This window comes from Prionailurus bengalensis, chromosome A1 (assembly GCF_016509475.1).
Source record: "Prionailurus bengalensis isolate Pbe53 chromosome A1, Fcat_Pben_1.1_paternal_pri, whole genome shotgun sequence".
Classification (NCBI taxonomy): domain Eukaryota; kingdom Metazoa; phylum Chordata; class Mammalia; order Carnivora; family Felidae; genus Prionailurus; species Prionailurus bengalensis.
The window spans coordinates 232,364,974-232,388,095 of record NC_057343.1 but is presented as its reverse complement, the minus strand read 5'-3'; the positions used below and the strand labels follow the sequence as shown (position 1 = coordinate 232,388,095).

At 50.4% G+C, this 23,122-nt stretch overlaps 1 protein-coding gene across 3 annotated transcripts in view; it reads right to left on the bottom strand.

The window, feature by feature from the left end:
* Positions 1 to 23,122, bottom strand: part of LOC122495335 (death associated protein) — a 64,866-nt gene that overhangs the window by 26,189 nt on the left and 15,555 nt on the right. Inside the window, exon 3 of one of the 3 annotated variants that reach the window (XM_043601024.1) lies at positions 4,564 to 6,903. The exons of the other annotated variants lie outside the window; for them this stretch is intronic. Coding sequence (XP_043456959.1) covers positions 6,771 to 6,903 — 133 coding nt within the window. The 3' untranslated portion in view covers positions 4,564 to 6,770. Of the gene's footprint in view, positions 1 to 4,563; positions 6,904 to 23,122 lie in introns of those variants that run through there. 3 annotated transcript variants of the gene reach the window in all.

The following is a 23,122-nucleotide window of genomic DNA, read 5'->3' as shown; positions in this document are numbered from 1 at the left end:
CTTGCATCGCAGACTTGGCCAGATGTGTGCCTGTCAAGCCTACACTGCAGGTCAGAGAGCAGGTGGAGGGGGAAGCAGGTCAGCCCCTGCCACTAAGAGGTCCAGGTGCCGGGGAATCCCCATGCACGTAGAGTATTCTGGTCTTTCCTCAGGAACAGTGCAAACCACCGCTGTCTTCCCCTGACCGCGTAACCTTGGCCAAGTGGTTTCTCCTTTCCTGATCGGCATCCCCACAACTGTAAGACACAAGGGGGCAGGCCAAGTCCCAAACCCACATGGAGAAGTCGTAGGGGGTCGGCTTTAAAGAGAAGCCAGCCATCCGCCTCCAAGGCACTGTGCTAGGCTGCACACACCTGAGGCAGCTGGGGGCCAGTGGGGACCAAGTGGTGGGAGATTGACGGGAGGCCTACATTTACACAAACAGCCTGTACTGGGAGGGATGAGACGCTACAGGAGTAGGTACAGCAGGGGCGTCAGGTGCAAGAGCCCGGTGTTTCCGCTGGGCTCCAGAAGACCGGCACTTAGCTGAGCGAGGCGGGCACCAGACCCCAGGTGGGCGGGACCAGGGAGAGGGGGTTGGGGATGGCTCTGTCTTCTCAACGGCAGCACGCTGGGTTGTACCAATTTACAGTTCATTAAAAAAAATTTTTTTTTAAGGTCTGTTTTTGAGGGAGAGAGGGAGAGCAGGGGAGGGGCAGAGAGGGGGTGGGTGGGACACAGAATCTGAAGCAGGCTCTGCGCTGTCAGCACAGAGCCCGATGTGGGGCTCAAACCCAAGAGCTGCGAGATCATGACCTGAGCCGAAGTTGGATGCTTAACTGACTCAGCCACCCCGGTGACCCTATAATAATTTACGGTTCAATATTCAAAATACTTTGCAATATGGCAGCCAGCACTGATCCAAAGGTGGACGCTGGGGGCACCAACCCCCCGAGTCCAGTTCCAGAGTAAATTGTCCACCAGTCGCCCACTTTGGTGCCTGTCATTGCCCCCTTAGGTGCCCAAACTCTTCTTTGGTCCGAAGCACACGAATCAACCTTTCACAGGGCCAAGGAATCCCACTGACGGTGCAAACTCAGCGTTGCTGGAGCTCATTTACCGGGTGGGTTACAGTGCACGGTGCTGCAAAGCCCGGAGAGGACAAGGGGACAGGGGGCCAAAGTAGGACACTAAGGAAGACAAGTTTCATCTTAAGTCAGGCATGCTTTTCGACTCTGCCGTTGCTTAAGCTATTTTCTCAAAGATCTGTCCTGTATTTTGACCATGACCCACAATAAAAAAACTTGGGTCTTTTAACACTGTGACCCTGTGCACACAGACAGACCCACATACATACATGAAGCACATGGTCTGACTCCTACAGCCTGGAATGCACTCTGATATTTTCTGTTTCATCCTATTCTATTAAAAGAAGCGGGGGGGGGGGGGCGCCTGGGTGGCTCAGTTGGTTAAGCATCAGACTTTGGCTCAGGTTATGATCTCACAGCTTGTGGTTCAAGCCCCACGTCGGGCTCTGTGCTGACAGCTCAGAGTCTGGATCCTGTTTCAGATTCTGTCTGTCTGTCTGTCTGTCTCTCTCTCTCTCTCTTAAAAATAAATAATAAACATGAAAAGAAATACTGGTCTCCACCCACTGACCTGCCTTCATGACCCAACACGGGCCACAACCCACAGTTTGGAAAACACAGTCTTCTCTGACGAAATGCACTAAAAGAAACCCTCCCAAACTTCCATTTGCTGCTCACAGGTGCTGTCACAGGGGTGGTTTCTTCTAAGGTGGCTGCACAGACAGGCCACATAAACGAGATGGTAGGAAGAATATTAACCCCTTAAAGAAGGAAGGTTTGGGGGAGAAACCCAAAACACCCGACATGAAAATTTATACACAAATAACTGATATGTTTGTTATACAGAAGTCTTACTTATGCATTAAATCATGCGCCCCCTAGGAGGAATCTACTGGAAGCACTGTAATTAGACAAGTCCGAGTTACAGTATGATCATGAAAGCAACAATACCCTATTTTTTAATAAATATTTTATAATTTGGAATTTAAAAAAGTCTATCACACAACCATTTGGTAGCATTAATACAGATTGGTGAAGTTCTACTGCATGAGTTTGTAAGTGTTTAGATTTGCTGTTCAGAAGTACCCACACTGCCATGAAAAGCCAGGCAGACGATGTGGGAGAGCAGATAACAAAAGCCCAATGTCATGTGATCCCACCACAGTTTAGTTAAGACAGTATAACTGTTTTTTGTTGTGGTGGTTTTATTTCTATTTATTTTTTAACTTTTATTTATTTTTGAGAGACAAAGAGAGACAGAGCAGGAGCAGAGGAGGGGCGGGGAGGGAGAGGGAGACACAGAATCTGAAGCAGGCTCCAGGCTCCGAGCTGTCAGCACAGAGTCCGACGCGGATCTCGAACCCATGAGCCGTGAGATCATGACCTGAGCTGAAGTCAAGGCGCTTAAGTGACCGAGCCACCCAGGTGCCCCAAGATAGTGTAACTGTCACTCTAGGTTTAAGACCCAAACTGATTGTACTTTCGAAGAGGAATGAGGTAAACAGGTGACATGTTAAAGAAATTCCACCTCCGGAGAAGAAGGTCTCATAGCCCAGCCTGCTGCCCAGCTGTCTTCATAAACCTCCCCCCGCACGGGGCACAGGGCTGCACATGGGGTTGTGTGGCTCTCTCGGGCCAGGTCGCAGGCTGAGGGGCCCTGGGAGTTCCCCACAGGAGACCACAGGAGGACACCTGCCTGACCTCTCTGACCACGGGACTTGTTATCAGAGTACTTTCTAGGACCCGCGTGCCAGGAAGCAGGCTTCCAGAAATGCTACACGAGGAACGTGCTCACGGCTCACACTGGCATGGAAAAAGCGGTCAATGCAAAATAAGCTGACATTTAGCTACTTGTAATGTGTCCCAGGTGAGGCCCTCAAAAGAGCTGAGCGGTCGTCTCTAAACACGGTTTGCAGGTGTTTTGCCTGTATTCCTTCAGCGGTGGTTGGACGTGTGGTCCTTCCAGGCAGTATCGGTGCACCTGGGGGTTGGCCGGAGTTGCACATCCTCGGGCCCCTCAGAACCTCCTCAGTCAGAAACCCCAGTGTCTCACCCACCCCCATGGGACGCTGACATGACTCAAGGCTGAGAACCAGGCTGTGCTCTGAGCGGGGGAGGGCAGCACCGAGTTTCTACTCCCCCCACCTTCAGAAACACGTTAGGGAAACTTCACTACCGGTGCTGAGGCAATTCAGTTTTTAATCTGGAAACAGTTTTTAATCTGCATTCACACACACACACACACACACACACACACACACACATTGCAAACACTATCTCCCCGCCCCAACCAGGCCCATCTAGAACATTTCCTCCCTGAGGTCTCGGCGGGGACAGAGCACCCTGGGATCTCCCGGCTGCTATTGGCCACGTGGGAGCCCTGCCAGCCTCTATCGCATTAAACCCTCCGCAAAATCCTCTGAACAAAGTATTACTGCCCCATCTCCAAAATGGGAGACTGAGGCTCAGGGCGTCATGGGGACGTGGCGAAAGCCACAGGGTGACCCTGGCAGAACCGGGTTTAGCCCCATCCGTCATCCTGAGCTCACCTCATGGCACCAAGGTGCCTCCGGGAAACCTGTCCCCAGAGCCACAACACACATGAAACACTGAGTCACGGAGGTCTGCTAAGGGGTATACAGGTGACAGAAGGTTCTTGGTGAGATCAGGTCGACTTTTATATCAGGTCTTGAAGCCTAGTGCAGGGGGTGGGGGGGATGTCCAGAGAGTGAGGAGGGGAGAGCAAAGCAAGACCACAACCTAGTAGTAGACACGATGGGAGGTGCAGGTGTGGGCAACACAGCTGGGGAAGGTCACATCAGGGGACACCTCGAGTGAGGACCGTGCACGGTCTTCTGGAGGTGATGGGGAGCCCCTCACCTTGTAGAGCTCTGCACCTGGCCGTGAGAGGCACGGGCAGACGGTGCCCTCCCACTCGGCCTGTGGTGTGGCCCTGGGGAAAACGCCCCGGTTCAGCTCAGACCCAGGCTTAGAACCCAGACTCAGTCACCCTTCTGCACCGACTCAGCCTGTCCCAGCCTGAGTCCCTCCCAGGGATTGCCTGCGGTGTGTCCATGCTTTCAGGGCTGGCCTTGCCCTCAGGGCTTCGCCCCAGGCCTACCCCCGAGCCCAGCACGTGCAGAGTGTTCTAAGGAGGGGAGAGAGAGATTTTAAAAACACAACTTCCATACTCTGTGGCCTTTCCCCAGGCAGGGAAGCCGAGGCCCAAGCAAGGGTGCACGGGAGCAGGGAGGAGAGTCTTCTGGTATTTGCTAGGCAGCCTCCAGGGCCAGGGACGGGGGAATGCGCAGGTGGCCATTTTCTGGTGGCCTGGCTCTCCTCGGGGGGAACTCTCACCGTCTGGGGGCTCAGACAGTGGAGGTGGGGCAGAGACGGGCTGAGGGGGACAGTCACCTCAGGAAGTAGAAGGTGAGCTGGACGGGGCCCTGCCATGAAATCTGGAGTGAGTCAAGCAGGGTAGGTTGTGTGATTTTCCTCTAGAAACATCCAGACTCTTGCTTCTGGGCACAGAGGGCGCAGTGGGCACAGGACTGGAGGTGCACACAGCGTGCTGTGTGTGTTCGTGCTGGGGGGTGGCTGCAAGAGCCCCTCCATCTTGGGCTTTAAGGTGCAAGGTGGACGAAAGAGAAGCAGGTATGGAGGGACGGACAGATGGCATTTAGTTTGTCTTGGGCAGGGCAGGTGGCAAGGGCTAGAGAGCTGGGTACAGGGTTAGCTGTAGACGCACGGTCTGAAACACCGTGCTCACCCTGGGAGCACGTCGGGCGAGGAAAGAAGGGACAGAGGAAAAAATGCGATGTAGCTAATAAAATCACAATTGAGAGTCTTCATTTAAACATGAGTCAATGTAAAACTTAACCTCTTGGAAGTATTTGAAATTGTCAAACGTGGCATAAACCCTGCCAGGGGTCCACGCTTCCCGGTTTGGGAATGAGGGAGAGGGAAGGCTCATACTCTCCTGTTTGCTTAGAGGGAGAGGTTAAGGGCAGGCAGACCTAGGGGTCGGCGTGGCCAACAGTTACCTGCGGCCCCCAGCCGCCTGGCTGCACGGTCTCCCACCCAGCTTGGGCCTGAAGCTCTTCTCTTTAGAAACCGGGGCTCTGGCAGATGCACTTGGCCTTGTCTAGTGTCATTCATACCCTGGGAGGGCTGCGCTGGCCACACTTTCTTACTCTTGGCATTTAAAATCCTCAGGACCCCTAAGGCACTTTCTCTTCTGCTTCACTCTTGGTGCCTCTCCATGCTCTGCCCTACAAGGGCTGTGCCCCGTCCTCCGGATTAGCCCATCACTAGCTGATTCAGGGTGAGGTACCTCTTTCCATCCTTCTCACGCTGCCCTCCGAGTGGGGCCTCAAGGCCCGCGGTGGTGCGTAAGTGATCTAGGGCATGATACTCCCTTAAAGAGAAGACAGTCTCAGGGAAACAGAGAACACAGGCAGCCGGGAAGGCCTCAGCAGGTGATGACCCCATGCTAAGGGAGGGGCTGTTACAGGCAGTACGGCGGCCCCCAGGCCTAACCCCCAGGACCTCAGAATGTGACCGTAGCTGGAGACAGGGTGTTTCAAGAGATCATTTAGTTAAAATGAGGTCATCAGGGTGGGTCCCAATCCACTATGAGAGGGGACCTTATAAGAAGAGAGAATTTGGACACAGACACGCACAGAGGGAACCAGGCGAAGACACGGCCGGGAGACAGCCATCCACAAGCCAAGGAGAGAGGCCTCAGGAGACCCCAATACCGCCAGCACCTTGATCTTGGACTTCCAGCCTCCACGAATGTGCCAGGAAGCACATTTCTGTTGTTTACGCCGCCCAGCCTATGACTCTGTGACGGCCTGAGCCGGCTGACACAGAGGGACGTCGAGCTCATGTGCAGAGAAGTCCGGTGGGGGCAGACCCCGGGACTGCAGCAGTGAGGGAAAGCTTCGTGACGAAGGAGATCGTGTGGGCCTAGAAGGGTCGATACCGTTTGGGTAAGCGAGTGGACATGGCCTGCTCAGGCCCCAGATTCAGGGAAACGTGCGGGAAGAGAGGTCTTCGAGGAAGGCTGGATGGCACGAGGCTGGCTGGGCTACAAAGGGCAGGCACCCACGAGACCACCGGGAGCTGTCGGCCACGGCCAGGCCAGCGTGTGGCTCTACACATGAGCCTTGAAGTCCTGGCTGAAAGAGCCCTTAACTTTCCCAGTGATCAACAACGGGCATTCGTAAAGTGCCTCATCCTGTGCAGACCGGGGTCTTTTCCCCCTGTGAGGGGTCTTCATTTTTACCCCCATGTTACACCCAAGAAGCCCAAGCCCAGGCTCTAGGGCTTTAAGTGTTTCTTCCACGACCACACAAGCAGCAGGTCACAAATCTGGGAGGGAAGGTCAAGTTTTGAGCCCCAAGCTGAGCTCCCCGGGCTCCACGCCCCTGCAGAGGCGAGCTGAAGCCAGACGTGGGACGGTGCCGTCCCTCCAGCCAGCAGACAGGTCTGGCCAGGCGGCCAGGCCGGGGAGAGCCATTCGGCGGGTAGCCACCATCGGGGCGAGGACTGGGGCGGGAGGACAGGCAAGTTCTCGAATGGGGAACAGAAAACAGCACTGAGGTCTGAGGGCGGGGCGTCAGGGGACATTGATCGTACGAGGGGAAATCTCATCTGTCTGCCTGTGCATGTTCTCTACATGTGGCTACGACCAGGCAGTCAGGACTCACAGCACGCGGACTTGGAACTCAGCCGTGGGTTCTTTCCACGGTGAAGGCACATCTGGGGTTTGGAAGTCTGAGCATCATGCCGACACCCAGGTCCTCGAAGAGCTGTGTGATGTAAACCTGACCTGTAAGTTGAGACATAAACGTGTTGATCTAACGTGGCTCTGAGAGGAACAGGATGAGGTTCTCTTAACCCAAGGGGCTCTGAAACAGAAATCAGGGCACCCAAGAACCGGGAACGGGGGAGACCAACCAACGGACCGTGTACCTTTGTTCTCATCAGCACCTAACTGACATGTAACGTTCCCTTTCCCCAGGGATTCAGCAGCGAGCTGCCGCTGTGTGGGCAGCACCCGGGACCCCATCTCACAGTAGCCTTGCCACAGGCAGGTGTCTTAAAACGTCGTGCCGTTCACTACTACCTCAAAGTGACAGCGGCCATTAGACCTGTCATGAAATCTTGTTATTACAGTTTTAAAGGAATAACTATGTCATAGTTTAAAATAATATTTTGATAAGTGCATCTCCTACTTCTTAGGGCAAGAAAACCTGTAATATGAGCAAACAAAAAGAAAACTGGGAAGAACGTAAAGGAACGAATTTGAAAGGGTTTCGAGAAGGAAGGCACAGCTGTGCAGACACGCACACTGTGGGGTCTCCCATCGGGGGTCATGGGTCCCCCCTGTAGGGACTTCCTGAAGTTGAGCCTTAAGTGCCCGCAGCACAGTGAAGGGGACGGGGAGGAATGGGGAGCACAGGTGCTGAGCGGCTACTAGAGAGAGTGGGGAAGTCTTAGCAGGTGTCCCGGGTTTGCTCCTTAGAAGGAACACTCCAGAGCATTCAGGAAGTGACAGCCTGGCTCTAAATACATCAGGGGTAACTTTCCAGCCCAGGTGCTACTGACGCGCCCACCCACCTGCGGGTGACACTCAGGTAGCCGAGTCCATGGTCTGTTCCCCTCTCCCCATGGGGACACAGGGACACAGGGTGGAAGTCTGACCGGTTGTGGGTTCCCACAGCAGCAGCTTCTGACTTTGAGAAACTCTGGCAACTGGCTGCTGTCTGCCTGACCTGTGGGCCATCGGACAGGTACTTCTTGAGGACCCGGCAAATGTGCTTATAAAGTAGCTGCTGGGTTAGGGGCCCCTGGGGGTCTCAGTCAGTTAAGCGTCTGACTTCGGCTCAGGTCATGATCTCACAGTTCCTGGGTTCGAGCCTCGCGTCGGACTCTGTGCTGACAGCTTGGAGCCTGGAGCTGCTTCGGATTCTCGCTCCCGGCCCCCCCCCCCCCCCCCCACTTGCACCCTGTCTCTGTCTCTCAAAAATAAATAAACAATAAAATAGCTGCTGGGTCACTTCTAGGTGAACAGCACCCCTTGAAAGCAATTCCCCAGAGTTATCTGGGGAGCAGAAAGAAGAAAAATGCTAAGAACTGCCACAACCAGCAGGAAATCAATGCGTTAATGAACGTTTCTAGGCAAACAGGGCCAGTGCTCCGAGGGCACAAAGCAGGGCAGGCTGCTGTAGGAAAGGAGCCCCCGCCTTGTCCGTCATCCGAGCTCCCCGGCCATGAAAACTCACCGTGGAATTTTAACAGGGAGAACGCACACAGGTATTTATCACTTTCCATGTCAGTTTGTCACATGTAACAATTAATTTGATGATCCCAAGTTGGACGTGACCTGAGCCCTCTTGATGATGCGGCAGCCTTGACTCAGCGGAGATGCATACCAGTTTTAATTTCTCTAGCAGAGGACACGAGGATACACCAGGGTCGCCCTCAGTAATTTCTATACCTCCCGACTCAGCGCCCACCCCACGGTGGCAGTGCCCCTCTGGCTGACAGCCGGGGCCAATTTTAGGAAGCCTGGGGTCTCGGCATGCTTACTGGTTGTGCACAGTTTCCAGACACAACAGTGGGGGCACAGGAGACACTGAGTGCCACCCGCAGAGAATCAGGGGGAAAACGGGGCTGCAGAAGGTCTGAAATCGTGTCAGCAGGGAAATAAAGCTTGATAAGAGAAATCGTGATTTATGAGAAACTTTTCAGGAACAGATCAGTCGTGCCAAGTAAACACCCTTGGAAGTCTGTATGCCCCTGGGCAGCAAGAAGACATCTTTTCTGTGTTGCGTTCCTCCCACAGCAGCTGCTAACCGCAAACCTGGTCCCTGCTGCCGGGGGGTCAGCTGTGGGCTGTCACACCCCACCAGGCAGGTGCCACGGGGAGGTACCAGTCACGCTAAGGAAACCCATCGGGGAAACGTCAACGTCTACCTGACAACGCCTAGCCCCTGACAATACCCTGCTCACACCCACCACCCAACAGCTAATGCTCACGGCGGTTCTTTCTCACAATTACTATTCCCCATCACCCTTTAGACTGCAGTTAGCAAGAAGCCCACAGAACCGAGTATCCGTCACGGAAGCTGGATAGCAAGACTTTCAGTAATCAATGTACCGAAAAATCCTCTTTACACATCCTCAGGCTTCTGGCCATTGGGGCCGCAAAGTCCTGGCCATTAGAAGGCACGGTCATCCTTCAGAGCCGTGTCCCTTGATAAAATGTCAATGACAAAGAAACATAGGCAGATAGACCTATGTATCTGCTGCCTCGCAAGCCTCCGGCTGCCACAGACAGTCCCCTTGGAAGAGTAAGCAGTTTATAAAAGAAGGCTACACATCCAGTCTCTCCAAAACAGCAATTATAGTCACAAACTCTTAAGCTGATAGAAGAGAGAAGATACAGTATTAATAGCCCACTGGATCAAAACAGAAGACAATGTTACAAACCAAGGAAAAGAATTCAGCCGCCCTTCCACATATATATGTATCTCCTCTCCTAGAGATACAATTCGCGGAGCAAAGCTCACTCAGCCAGCTCCTGGTGCAGCTGGCTCACCTCAGGTCGTCTAACTGGGGCCTCCTCATCCACCCTGGCGCTTTGTAAGAACAACTCAGTGGCTACGGAACCTTGGAAACGATACTCAGCTCCCCTGGGTCATCCTAACACGAGTGTTGGTAGGGCCATGTCTTGGGGACTCTCGGGAAGAAATAACAGATGACGAATGGAGATATATAGGAATGATCATTAAGAATACCCAGGCAGGAAATAAAACAAAGCAGTGCTTGAGCATTTTTAGTAAAGGAAAAGAGAGCAGGCTACAGTCCCTAATTAACACGGAGCACTTCGTGAGGAGAGATTATACGGCAGGCTCTGGGCCAGATACTAAAGCAAAAGAATAAATGTGTGAAACCCAGCTCCTGCCTCATTAAAAATCTTGGTCTGAGTTGGCTACACATTTTATTATATGCTATTATCTTCATCCTCATTGTACTGCTGAGTTGTGACAACTTCGGTGTTGACAAAGGGCTCCCAAGGATCTATGAAAAGGAGCCTCGTCCTTCCTCCTCTGCCTCGTAGTGGGGACTGTGTGTTACCTGAGTGCATCTTCAGGGTGTTCACTTGGAAGATTATTGAAGCAAATACTGAAATACAAATGATGCATTGTTTGGGTGCAGAAAAAAAACCATACAGCACTAAAGAAACAAGAGATTTGTTCAACAAACCATAGCTCACAGACAGTCCATTTCCTTCTGTTATCCTAAAAATGTCATACAGTAATTCTTAGTAAAAACTTTAAAAAGACTTAAAAGCACAGTGCCTTTAATCCTGTTTAAGTTTGAAACGACTCATCGCCCACCCAGGATCGACTCTACCATCATCGCAGGGCAAAGGGTCCCACTGAAGACCTATCGGCGTCTCCAAGTTTCGTGAGGACTCACTTGTGTTTTCTCGTCTCCTCCGGAGTCCAGCAAAGTCCCTGCCACAGAACAGGAACTTCACACATGCGTGCTTTTAGTTTGCTTCAAAGCCTATAGGTGTTCATTTTTCCTCATTCTATTTTCATCATAAAAGTCCCACAAGAGAAAAGACTCATCTACAAATGTCATGCTGTCGATGAAGAGACAGGCTCGGAAGGCTAGTGCCGTAGGTGGGACGACCCAGGAGCCATGGATCAGGACGTGGGGAGTCTCCCAGCGCAGACTTTTCCTGGCCAAGCTGCTTCATGCACATTTCAGGCAGACAACGGGAAGCCTGAGCCTAGGAGACTATATGTCCCTAAACTGCTTGGTTTCATAGTCGTAAAGATGGTCTAGGATCAAAAAAGAAAGCTACAAAGACCAACAGAAAAACGAACAGACAAAAGACCCAGTCTGAGTTGGGTCAAACTCAAGCTTCAAGTGGAAACATTTCTCTTTCCTGGTTCTGTTGTCCCCTAAAGGATGCCAGCTCAGTGACTCAGAGGGAGGAGCCCTTGTGTTCACCCCCAGGCTTGGGTTTCCAGTACCTCCCATCCAGGGACCACGGCCACACAGGCGCAGAGTCTGGAGCTCTGAGTGCCCAGAAGATGCTGGGGGTTCCATGGACACCTGCAGCCCTGGGCCTCCTTCCCCCGCCTCTCGGCTTCAGGCTTCAGACCTCTGACCCAACAAAGGCAACAAAGTCCTTTCTCATAGAAATCCACCGCCCAGGCTCCGCCTTGCTGGAGCTGGAAGGGTTGACATTTGTTTCTATCTATAATCACATTCGGAGCCTCTGGCAAAATGAAAACACACTCTTCCATTCTTTAGCAGTGTTTGTTTTGGGCCCATGGGGGCACCACCCTTCCCATTTAAGGCTTTTTACTTCTTTTTTCCACTTAAAGTCAAAATGAATTCAGTAGCCATGAGTCATCAGTTTTACCCTAACTTCCTCTTATTTGTGCTTTTCTGCTCTGATTTCCTCTCTTTGCTGACTTTAGGAATCTCCGTCCGATCTATGGCTTCTAAAATCAAGATGGCCCCAGTCTTGGTGCTCTGTGTCTCCCACGCACTGGGCTGGGCGCTTCTGAGGCGGATGGTCATTTTCCTGGCTCTGTGGCTTCTGTCACGGAGATCTCAGCACTTGCTGGAGCCGTGCTGCCATTATTCAGGCCGAGGCAGTGGGGCATGCCCTCGTGGGAACCCGTGTCACCTGCACTGTGCCTCGTACAGCTGCAAGCAGGAGTTGACAGTTGGGGTAGAAGAAAAATCCCAGAAACTCTATCTTAAGTGAGCTTGGCTGGAAACAACCTTAGTGCTGCAAATATGTCTCTGAACTTTTAAAATTCAGAGTAAACAATGAGGTTCTCTTCTCAATAATTGCCCCCAAATTCTTTGGAAAAAGAGGGTTGGTTAGTTGCCAGAACACAAGCGGTGGGTAGCACAGTGGCAAGTCTTTGGAACAGGACAGATTTGGATTCAAATCTTACTTGTGTCATTTCCTGTTAGGATGACCTTGGGCATGTCGGCAGCGTTTCTCAGCAGATTTCCTCATCCATAACGAGAGACACTGCCTCCCTTTGCAGGCGGTGAGGACAAAGTAAGACTAAGTATATAAGGCACCTGGTCTAACGGTGGCTTGTATTTGTCATTATTTGGCCGTCTGACTTTCCAAATGATGCTAAATTGCTTGTTTGATAGCAGGGACAGTCTTCTGAACTTCTTATTCCCCAGGGCCCAGTTAAGATGAGACATATTATACACTCAACAGGCTGACTGACACTTTTGAAATAGATTAAAGTCCCATAAAAAAGTCCAACAGCTAGGAGGTGCCTGGGTGGCTCAGTCAAACATCAGGCTCTTGGTTTCAGCTCAGGTCATGATCTCACAATTAATGGGCTCAAGTCCCGAATCGGGCTTTGCACTGAAAGCTGCAGAGTCTGCTTGGGATTCTCTCTCTCTGCAACCCCCTCCCCCTCCACCCTTCCCTTGCTTGTGCTCTCTTCCTCTCTCTCTCTCTCTCAAAGTAAATAAACAAACATTAAAAAAAAAAAAGCCCAATATATAGTTCTCACTTATACTGTCTTTCTTCTCCTGTCTGGAGTACTTCTAAATCGGATGATCAATTAGGAAGTTGTATTTATTTATAGATAGCGAAAGGATAAATTATTCACATAACATTTTTAAAAATATTTTTTATGTTTATTTTTGAGAGAGAGAGAGAGAGAGAGAGCACACATGAGTGGGGGGGGGGCAGAGAGAGGAGACACAGAATCTGAGCTGTCACACAGAGCCTCACGTGGGGCTTGAACTCATGAACAGCAAGATCATGACCTGAGCTGAAGTCAGACACTCAACTGACTGAGCCATCCAGGCGCCCCTCATATAACATTTTTTACATCTGACGTAGTGTTGACACATTTCTGAGAAGCACATAAACTTTATCAGCGTTACAGAGACTGGAATGGGGTCTCACTACTCCAAGTGGGATAAGAACAAGCCGCGCCCCCTGGGAGCCTGTGAGAAACGGGGTCTCAGGCCCCACCCCAGACCTGCTGAGGTGGGATCTGCATTCCCAGGGGATTTGTAAGCACTTTGAAATTTGAGAGCCTCTGCCCTCTTCTTGGTCAGAGGAGACAGGCTATGGGATGGTGACAGCGCTGGTGGGGGGACTTGGGAGACCAGGATTCTGCTGGTTGCTGAGTAGCCTCTATCACTTCTGCTTAGCTGAGCAGCAACGGTAATCACATCACTGTACAGGCTTCTTCTGTGTGCACCTGCATGTACACACACACACACACACACACACACACGGAAGACACAGGCCTCTGGGACAATTCCACAGCTGATGTAATACTCAACGGTGAAACACTGAGAGCTTTGCTGAGAAGATCAAAAGCAAGAAAAGGTGCCTGCTCTCAAAACTCCTATTCTATTAACAGTACTAGGAGTCCTAGCCAGAGCAATCAGGCAAGAAACAGAAATAACAGGCATACTGTCCGAAAGGAAGAGGTAAAGCTGTCTCTGTTTATAGATGACGTAATCTTAAAAAATCCCAATGGCTTCACTAAAACAGTGTTAGAAGTGATAAACAAATTCCATAAAGATGCGGGATACAAAATCAATACACAGAAATCGACTACCTTTCTAGTCACAAACAACAAACTAGCCAAAAAAGACATTTAAAAAATCCCATTTGCGATAGCATCACAAATTATAAAATACTTACGAATACATTTAATAAAGGAGGTGAAAGATCTACACACTGAAAACTGTACAATGCTGATGAGAGAAACTGAAGAAGAGGCAAGTAAATGGAAAGACAGCCTGTGCTCATGGATCGAAAGAATTAACACTGTTAAAAGGTCCAGACCACTCAGAGCAATCCACACATTCGAAGCAGTCGTTACCCAAATTCCAATGACATTTTTCACAGAAATAGTAGAAAACAATCTTAAACTTGGTATGGACCCACAAAGACCCCAAATAGCCAAAGGAATCCTGAGAAAGAAGAACAAAGCTGGAGACATCACACTTCTTGGTTTCAAACTATATTACAAAGCTACTGTAACCAAAACAGTATGGTACTGACCCAAAAAAACAGACCCAGACCAATGGGACAGAATCCAGAGTCCAGAAATCCACACCCCCCCACACACTTAAAGTTCTGGGGGAACATTCAGACTCAGCCCAAGGGACAGGCAAAAAAGACAACGGAGAGCTGTGGTGGACAACTGACACTCAATTTGTTTTGCCTTGTTTTCCGGAGCTTCAGGGAAGTGAGATATAAAGAGAAGGTGTAAGAGTCATAGATTCTGGGGTCAAGAAATTAAAATAGTGATGCTGACGTAGAATCTTTGTTTTCTAAATATTTATTTTGAGACAGAGAGAGTGCGTGAGTGCATGCACAGACACGCCGGACTTGATCTCATGAACCTCGAGATCATGACCTGAGCCAAAATCAGGAGTCAGATGCTTAGCCAACCGAGCCACCCAGGTGCCCCCTGATGTATCATCTCACAGATCTAAGAATGTTCTTTAGAAACCCGACCTGCCACGAAGTCCAGGTAAATGGGTATCATCACCACACTCCTAGGTTCCACTTAGGGGGAACTCAGGAGGGACATATCTTGCCCGAAGGTAGGAATTCTGGGCAGGCACGCTGCAGCACGCCTTTGCGCAGCCATGGAGAGATACACTGGCACACGCAGCCCTTGTGCCAAAGTGAGTATAGAGAGGGAAGAGATCCACAGAGGACGAGGCAGTGGGGACGGAGCCAGCCCGGCCCTCCCTCCGGCATCAGCAACATCACCTCCTTTGCCTTTTGCAAAATGCTCGTTTACACCATTTGCCCTGACTCAGACTCCCCGTATTTCTGCCTTATCGCAATTCTGCATATGCTTCTAGGTTCAGAGTATCAACTTCCCCATGTTAATTGACAGCGTGTTAACTAACAACATTCACGTTGTGTCAATTGTCCTGGTGTTTCGGTCCACCCACAGAACTTAGCCAAAATTGCAGGAGGGCAGTTACCCTTTCCCCACAAAGGGGGCAGAACTATCCCATCATGTCCACTTTCTACTGACGCCACGTGTGCAGAAAGCTAACCTTCGCTGCAGAGCTCAAGCTGTCCTGGAGGAGAAGAATTAGTACTTCTGGAACCAAGCTTAAGTTTTACAGTCAACTGCCATCTTGGAAGGTAAGTGCCCACATCAAAACTTCCTATTTCTGCTCTGGCATCTTAGCGGTCCTTCCCTTCCTTCCCCACCTCCCTCGACACCCCCCAGAAAATAGCAATTACTCCTCCATATTTAGTCAGACTGGCTGAAGATGCTCTAAATCTCCTTGTCATCGTGCTGAGAGAGCCTGCCACGAAGGAACAGTGAACAGATGTCATTTAAGCTCTAGTCCCAACATACAAATTCAAAATTATCTAGAATACAAAGTTAGTGGTGGCAGTCCAACTTTTGGACAGACTCCTGGAGTACCACAGACACACTGTTTTCTCCACTGCTATGCAGCTGTCCTGGGGGGAGCTGTATTTTGCAGAATGTGAGGGGGGCCACGGCCAGCCACCTTTCCACCGGCACACCGAACAACCCACGATTGTGCCCTAATCGCAAAATCCTTAACCTCAGACTTGACCATGATTCTTGAAGCAACATCCGTGAAGATCCTAGTCTGGTTTCCCCTTAGGGGAAGACCCATCTTTCCCGTGGTGCCATGTCAACGGTGGAACAGAAATGGCTGGAACATGGTTGTGAAAATTTCTCTTTGAGACCCTGCTTTCAAATCTTTTGGAGATATACCCAGAAGTTGGCAAGGGCTTAATTTTAATATAAAAAAACGTTGTGGGTCTCTACCCTGTAGATGTTTTGCTTTTGGTATCTAGACCCTTCTAGATCTTTGGTAACATCTGACATCTTCCTTGGATTAGGTGATCTATCAGGTCATGTCCAGCTCTAAATCTGATGATTCTATGAGAATTCCTCGATTATAACACTATCCTCATGACTCCAGTCCAAATTCGTTTTACATTAATGACTGCAGCCCTGCGTTAGAGGTTGTACACAGCCAAAAGCCAAAGTAAGTATCTTGCCCAGAGAGAGCTCTGGGTCCAATAGAAGATGTCCATAAGAATAAAGACTGGGGCGCCTGGGTGGCGCAGTCGGTTAAGCGTCTGACTTCAGCCAGGTCACGATCTCGCGGTCCGGGAGTTCGAGCCCCGCGTCAGGCTCTGGGCTGATGGCTCGGAGCCTGGAGCCTGTTTCCGATTCTGTGTCTCCCTCTCTCTCTGCCCCTCCCCCACTCATGCTCTGTCTCTCTCTGTCCCAAAAATAAATAAACGTTGAAAAAAAAAAAAAAAAAAGAATAAAGACTTTTCTTCCTCCACGCTGGCCTTACCGCACTGACCTCCTTTTCTAGCTGGGAAATAAGAAGTAATCAAGTTAATAAAGTTGATTAACTATTTTGCCTTTAAAAAAAAAATCTTTATTTATTTTTGAAAAGAAAGAAAGACAGAATGTGAGCAGGAGAGGGACAGAGAGGGAGACACAGAATCCGAAGCAGGCTCCAGGCTCTGGGCGGTCAGCACAGAGCCCGACACAGGGCTTGAACTCACGAACGCGAAATCATGACCCGAGCCGATGTCAGATGTTTAACCTACTGAGCCACCCAGGCGTCCCAACTATTTTCCCTTTAAAGAATCAGAGTCTAAGCTGTATTATCACTGATTCACCAAAGTGTTTTCTGAGTGCTGTGGATTCTGAGACAGTTGAAGTCAATAGAGTGTATTTAAATAGAAGGTTTAAAAATTTCAGGCATAATCATTAGAATGTAGCAAATTCCATAAAGGGCTCTTGTTTCTATGTAGTTATTCTTATATGTAGCATTATTCCATGAAGCTACTATTCCATGCTTCATTCTATAAAGTCCAAGCACTGGAGAGCTGATTTAAATTCAGTTCATATGTTTATGTAATAAGAAAATGCTCCTGATAAATAGTGCAACCCTTTGAGTAACACCATGAAAACAAAAGACTCATCCGTTCCAAGAGGCTGACTCCACTGCAGATACACAGAGCGGTGTCTGGAGGGGAAAACTGATAGCTCCATTTCCCTGCTTCCCTCCTTCCATCTGATAAAAAGAGCTCTCCCACTGTGGGGGGGGGGGGGGTGACAGTCTTATAAGGAGGCTGCAGGCCTGTGGAGAGAGAGGGAGCAGGCATGGGCGCTCAGAAGCTAAGCCATCACTCCTGGTCCCCGCATCCGTTCCGGAACCAGATGTTGCCTACGAGCTGATCGGTGGCAGCACCAGGCGCCAGGGGAACGCTGGGCCTTCAGCACTGTCCTTCTCAGCCCCAAATGGAAGGGGTCCAGCCAAGCTCCCGGGCCACATGGATGCCCGTATGCTCCGTCCCACGGCAGAGCATCGAGCTTCTGAATCGCTACCTGCCAGACTCGAGCGTTCCGTTGGAGCCCATCTCCGTGAAAAGAGAACTCAGAGGCTGAGTTCCTGACGATGCTAATGCCTGCGAGTTCTGGGACACTTCGTGGTCTGTGTTCATCGGGCACTTCCGGGAAAAACGTTTTTTTAATGTTTATTTATTTTTGAGAGAGAGACACACACACACACACACACACACACACACACACAGCACGAGCAGGAGGAGGGCAGGGAGAGAGAGAGAGGGAGACACAGAATCCAAAGCAGACTCCGGGCTCTGAGCTGTCAGCACACAGCCCGATGCGGGGCTCGAACTCACAGACCGCAAGAGGAAGTCTGAGCGCAAGTCGGATGCTTAACCGACTGAGCCACCCAGGGGCCCCGGATCCCCTTCCAATTTCTCAGTTAAAGTCCTTACCCCCAGTATCTCAAAATGTCATCTTGTTTGGAAATGGGGTGGTTACAAGTGTGGTCGGTTAAGATGAGGTCACAGTGGGGCAGGGAGGGATCCTAACCCAACAGGATGGCGTCCTTATGAAAGGGGAGACTGGACACAGACACAGGCACAGGAGGAACGCCAGGTGAAGATCTGTATGTGGCCACCAGCCAAGGAACTAAGTGCCAGCCACCGGGGGAGACACCTGGAAAGCCTCCTTCCCCAGTGCCTCCGAGGGCACTTGGCTCCACTGACATCCTTGTCTCTAGAACTTCGAGAGAACGCCTCTGCTGTGGAAACCACCCGTCTGTGGCACTTCGTTCCGGAAGCCCTAGGAAATGGATACCCTGCTTCTTCGGGAGAGGCTGCCAGCCTGATAGGAGTTCACACCTGCTGGAAGCTGGGGACTCGGCCCTCCCGAGCAGAGGGAGGGAGGGCTGACATCAGGACAGGCTGCAGACTCTGTGACTGCAGATGGACACCCCTCCCCCGGCAGCCCGTCACAGGGGCCACCGGCCGACCCGGGCAGCCGTGTGGGGATGTGGGGACCCGCACCTGCTCTGTCAGCGTTCTCCTGCCCAAGCTGCCACCGGCTGAAGGATCACTTTCGCCGCTCCCTGCCGGTATACGAATGCTGACGCTGCACCCCCGCCCCGTGTCACCTGCAGACGTAGAGCACTGATCTACGAGTCTCGCGTAGGCAAACGTGGCAGTGAAAGGCGCCCACCTGCGCCCAGAGTCTCCCCCATTTTGTCACCGCGGCAGTCAGGGCTGTTCGGCGCTCTTCGGGCCGCCGTGAGATCTCGGGCTTTCTATTCTGGGCTCACACGGTGCCCTCAGAACCGCTTCTCCCTGCAGGAGGCATCTCAGGCCACAAGCGGGTGACAGCCACGTACCCCCTTCCCAAGGACATTCCGGGTCGCCTGATGCCACCACATCAACTCTCTGCCCTCGGCCCAGGGCAGGGGTCTGTGGCCGCCGTGTCACGGGCCCCGCCCGCCAGCACAGGGCGCCCGCAACAGGACAGACGTTGGTAGCCGGTGGGCACTCAGCACCCCCAGCCCACTGCATCTTCACGCATCTCAGGGAGGACACAGCTCTTCTAAACGGCAGCTGACAACTGGCCTGGATAGAAAAGACCACAGTGGAAAGTGCGGATGATGCTGACATTGGCTCAACAATGGTGCAACTAACGTTCCAACACAGATGATGGCTTACAGAAGTAATCTCAGGCGGGTAGGCTGTGCTATCCCTTACCTTCAGTTATAAAGGTTTATTTCTTTTTTTTAAATATGAAATTTATTGTCAGATTGGTTTCCATAAACACCCAGTGCTCAGCCCAACAAGTGCCCTCCTCAATGCCCATCACCCCCTTTCCCCTCCCTCCAACCCCCCCCCCCCATCAACCCTCAGTTTATAGTTTATTCTCAGTTTTTAAGAGTCTCTTATGGTTTGGCTCCCTCCCTCTCTACCTTTTTTTTCCCCTTCCCCTTCCCCATGGTCTTCTGTTAAGTTTCTCGGAATCTGTTTATTTCTTAAGAATTCACTTTAGGGGCACTTGGGCGACTCAGTCAGTTAAGCGTCTGACTTCGGCTCAGGTCACGATCTCATCGTCTGTGAATTCGAGCCCGATATTGGGCTCTCTGCAGTCAGGGCAGAGCCCGCTTTGGATCCTCTGTCTCCCTCACTCTCTGCCCCTACCCCACTCGCACTCTCCGTCTCCCTCAAAAATAAATAAACGTTAAAAAAAAATTTTTTTTAGCGTTCCTGTATCCCTTGGGGGATGGGAGGGAGGGGAAAGGGGGTGATGGGCATTGAGGAGGGCACTTGTTGGGATAAGCACTGAGTGTTGTATAGAAACCAATCTGACAATAAATTATATTTAAAAAAATTTTTTTAATTCACTTTAAGTGAGACAACCATTAAAAATGGCCACAGGTTAGCACTGGCATCTGTTAGAGACTGAACTTCTTTCCCCCAAACGGCTATGTAAAATCCTAACCCCAGTACCTCAGAATTTGACCTTTCTAGGAAATAGGGTCTTTACAGAAGTAACTGAGTTAAAATGAAGTCTCTAGGGCCGGCCCTAATCCAATGACTGATGTCCTTACAAAAAGGGGAAACTTGGACCCAGAGACAGACATACACAGAGAGATGATGTGAAGAGACACAGGGTGAGCACCACGTGGACAGATCGACACAGATCGAGGTGAGGCATCTATAAGCCAAGGAATGCCAAGGATGGCCAGCAAACCACCAGAAACCAGGGCTGGGGGCACAGGACATATCCTCCCTCACAGCCTCAGAAGGAACCAACCTTGGGGACACCTGATCTTGGACTTCCAGCCTCCACCACTGTGAGGCGCTATGCGTCAGTTATTTTAGCCACTGCTTTGTTGCATGTGTTATGGTGGCCCCGTAGTAATACGGCATCCATACAGTGATGACTTCCAGGCAAGGTCACGGGTGAACGCTAAAAGCAGCAGGTGGAATTCTGATGAGAAACAAACACTCGCAGCACTTTTGGTGGTGGTCCACAGACATGCGCAGAGCAGCAAAAAATGATCATTGACGTGTAGTTCCATACGAGGTCGGACAAGATGGCACTCTGCTGTCTTCTTTCAGTTTTTACGCTGCAAACAAGTGTCCTTTTCATGGTCGCCAGTGTAAGGATACCCTTTGTTTTTTAAATTTTTATGTTTTTAATGTTTATTTTTGAGACATACACACACACACACACACACACACACACACACACAGAGCAAGCAGGGAAGGGGCAGAGAGAGAAGGAGACACAGAATCCGAAGCAGGCTCCAGGCTCTGAGCTGTCAGCACAGAGTCCAACGCGGGGCTCGAACTCGTAAACCGTGAGATCATGACCTGAGCCGAATTTGGACGCTTAATCGATGGAGCCACCCAGGCGCCCCAGAATACTCCTTGTTTTATAATTAATACATACGCTGGGGGAGATATTTGAGACTATGCAAATATCCTGTTTCTCCTTAGACTTCCTCCCACTCTTCGTAACATCCATTGGTGGACCTTGTCTGCAACGGTGACTGAGCTGTTTGCCTGTTGGTGATGGTCTATTTCCTTCCTTACATAATTCTTAATTAAAATTCTGCTGTGAGAGCTGTCTCTTCTCCTCATTTATATATTCAATTACTTATATCAGGATGCGCTTAGGGATGTTTATTTTACCTTGTGGGTTATAATCCAGTACTGTCATTTGGCTGCTGACTGCCCCAGCTTTGGCCATGAGGAGCTCCTCCCAGTGGCCTTCTGTCCTGATGAGCCCCATCATCTGTCACACTGCATCCTCTTGTCCTGGCCCTACAAGCTGTTCCAGGCTCATCTAGGATTTTTCCTGCCCCGGCCCTGGAATTTACCACTTCTGCAAGGAACCCTGGTTCCCGTGATGGGGGAGAAGTGTTTGAAACAAAGATCCGGGTCCAAGTGACGCTCAGGGTTACATGGGTGTCAGTTCTCATAGGTGTTTAGGCTCCTGCTGAACACAGCAAGGAAATACAGGTATGAGCACCAACCCTCCCCATCTGTCTTTATTTTTTCTTTTTAAAAGCTTATTTATTTATTTTGAGAGACAGAGAGAGAGGGAGATAGATGTGGGGGAGGGACGGAGAGAGAGGGAGAGAAAGCATCCCAAGCAGGTTCCACCCTGTCAGCGCAGAGCCCGACGCGTGGCTTGAACTCATGAACCATGAGCTGATGACCTGAGCTGAAATCAAGTCACAGACTTAACCAACTGAGCCACCCAGGCGCCCCATCTTTACTTCTGCCTGTATGTACACATCTGGATGTTGTCTCCTATCCATCCACCCATCTTTTAAAACTGAGTTCATACGAATACCTCTAATTCAATTCAACGCCACAAAGCTCATTTCAGTTCCCTCTTTCCAGCTGTAACCTCTCCCTCTGGCAGTGAGAAGCTTCACTCTCAGTATCCACGACATATTTATATACTTGTTCAAACACCAAGGCAATTTCAGAATTGCTAACCCAAACCCCTGTAAGAAACACATCTACTAACTAGTGTGCAGCATTTTGGGACAGGTGTGTGTGTGTGTGCGTGTGCGTGTGCATGTGTGTGTGTGTGTTTGTGTGTGTTGTTGTCTTCAGTCTTAGAGTATCCGGTCAGAATAATGTTTTCCAAAATTATTGGTTAAGGTATTTTCTTCCCCAGTCCTTTTAATGGCTTAGAGTAATCATCTGTATTACAATTAAGTTCACCTCTTCCTGTTCGGATTCCATTCTGGATCTCTCCCACACGTGGCAAAATTTGAATTGTTTGCTTATTTTTCGGGTACGTGAGGTTCTAAGTCAGGGTGAAAAGACGGCCACGCTCAGCCAGGGCTGTCCCTCCGGGTCCTTATCAATCCCACCCTTATCTCCTTCTTCCTTCCACCCCTCTCTCCCCGACCTCGCCCACACCCAGACCCTTGCATTTCTCGTCACTCCTCCTGTCACGTACGCTTTTCAATCTCTTGTCCCAAGCTCCACTCGTGGTAGGACCTCAGGACATGTTCGACACTGAACCGTGTTCTCTAGCGAGTCTTACCGGCTCCTGAAATCCATGCTGTGTCTGCAATTTCCCCTTCACCTAATCACAGTGAGCACTTCATCTCAATACACTCGACACGAGGCTTTGGGGAAAACCATGGCTTTCCTTAATTGGGTCAGTTCTGACATGGGATCTAGCAGCTACTCAGGACAGCACTGGCAAAGAATTTCAAAGCTCTAGGCCTCTTCTGGGCCATGAAGAGCCACACGGAGCTAGTGCCCAGCTTGACAGGAACTCTAGGGCAACATTTTCAAATTTCTGCTACTTCCTTTTTTTCCTTTTTAAAATGTAGCATCTCAAAACGGCCTGGCAGTCTAGGAAATTATCTGTAAAACCCCAGAAAATGACAAGATTAAAGGGAGGAAGAATAGCATGAATATGTGCAACACAAAACAATTGCAAGTAAAAGTTGTGTGTGTGTGTGTGTGTGTGTGTGTGTGTGTGTGTCACACAATAATGCTCCAGTTATTCTGTGATCAGTATTTGATTTTCAGATTAATGAGGAAGGAAGCCACCAGAGATGAGTCAGGAAATGTAAAGACGAGCCAGTTATAAAAGCCTGGAAAGGAAAGCAGAGAGCTT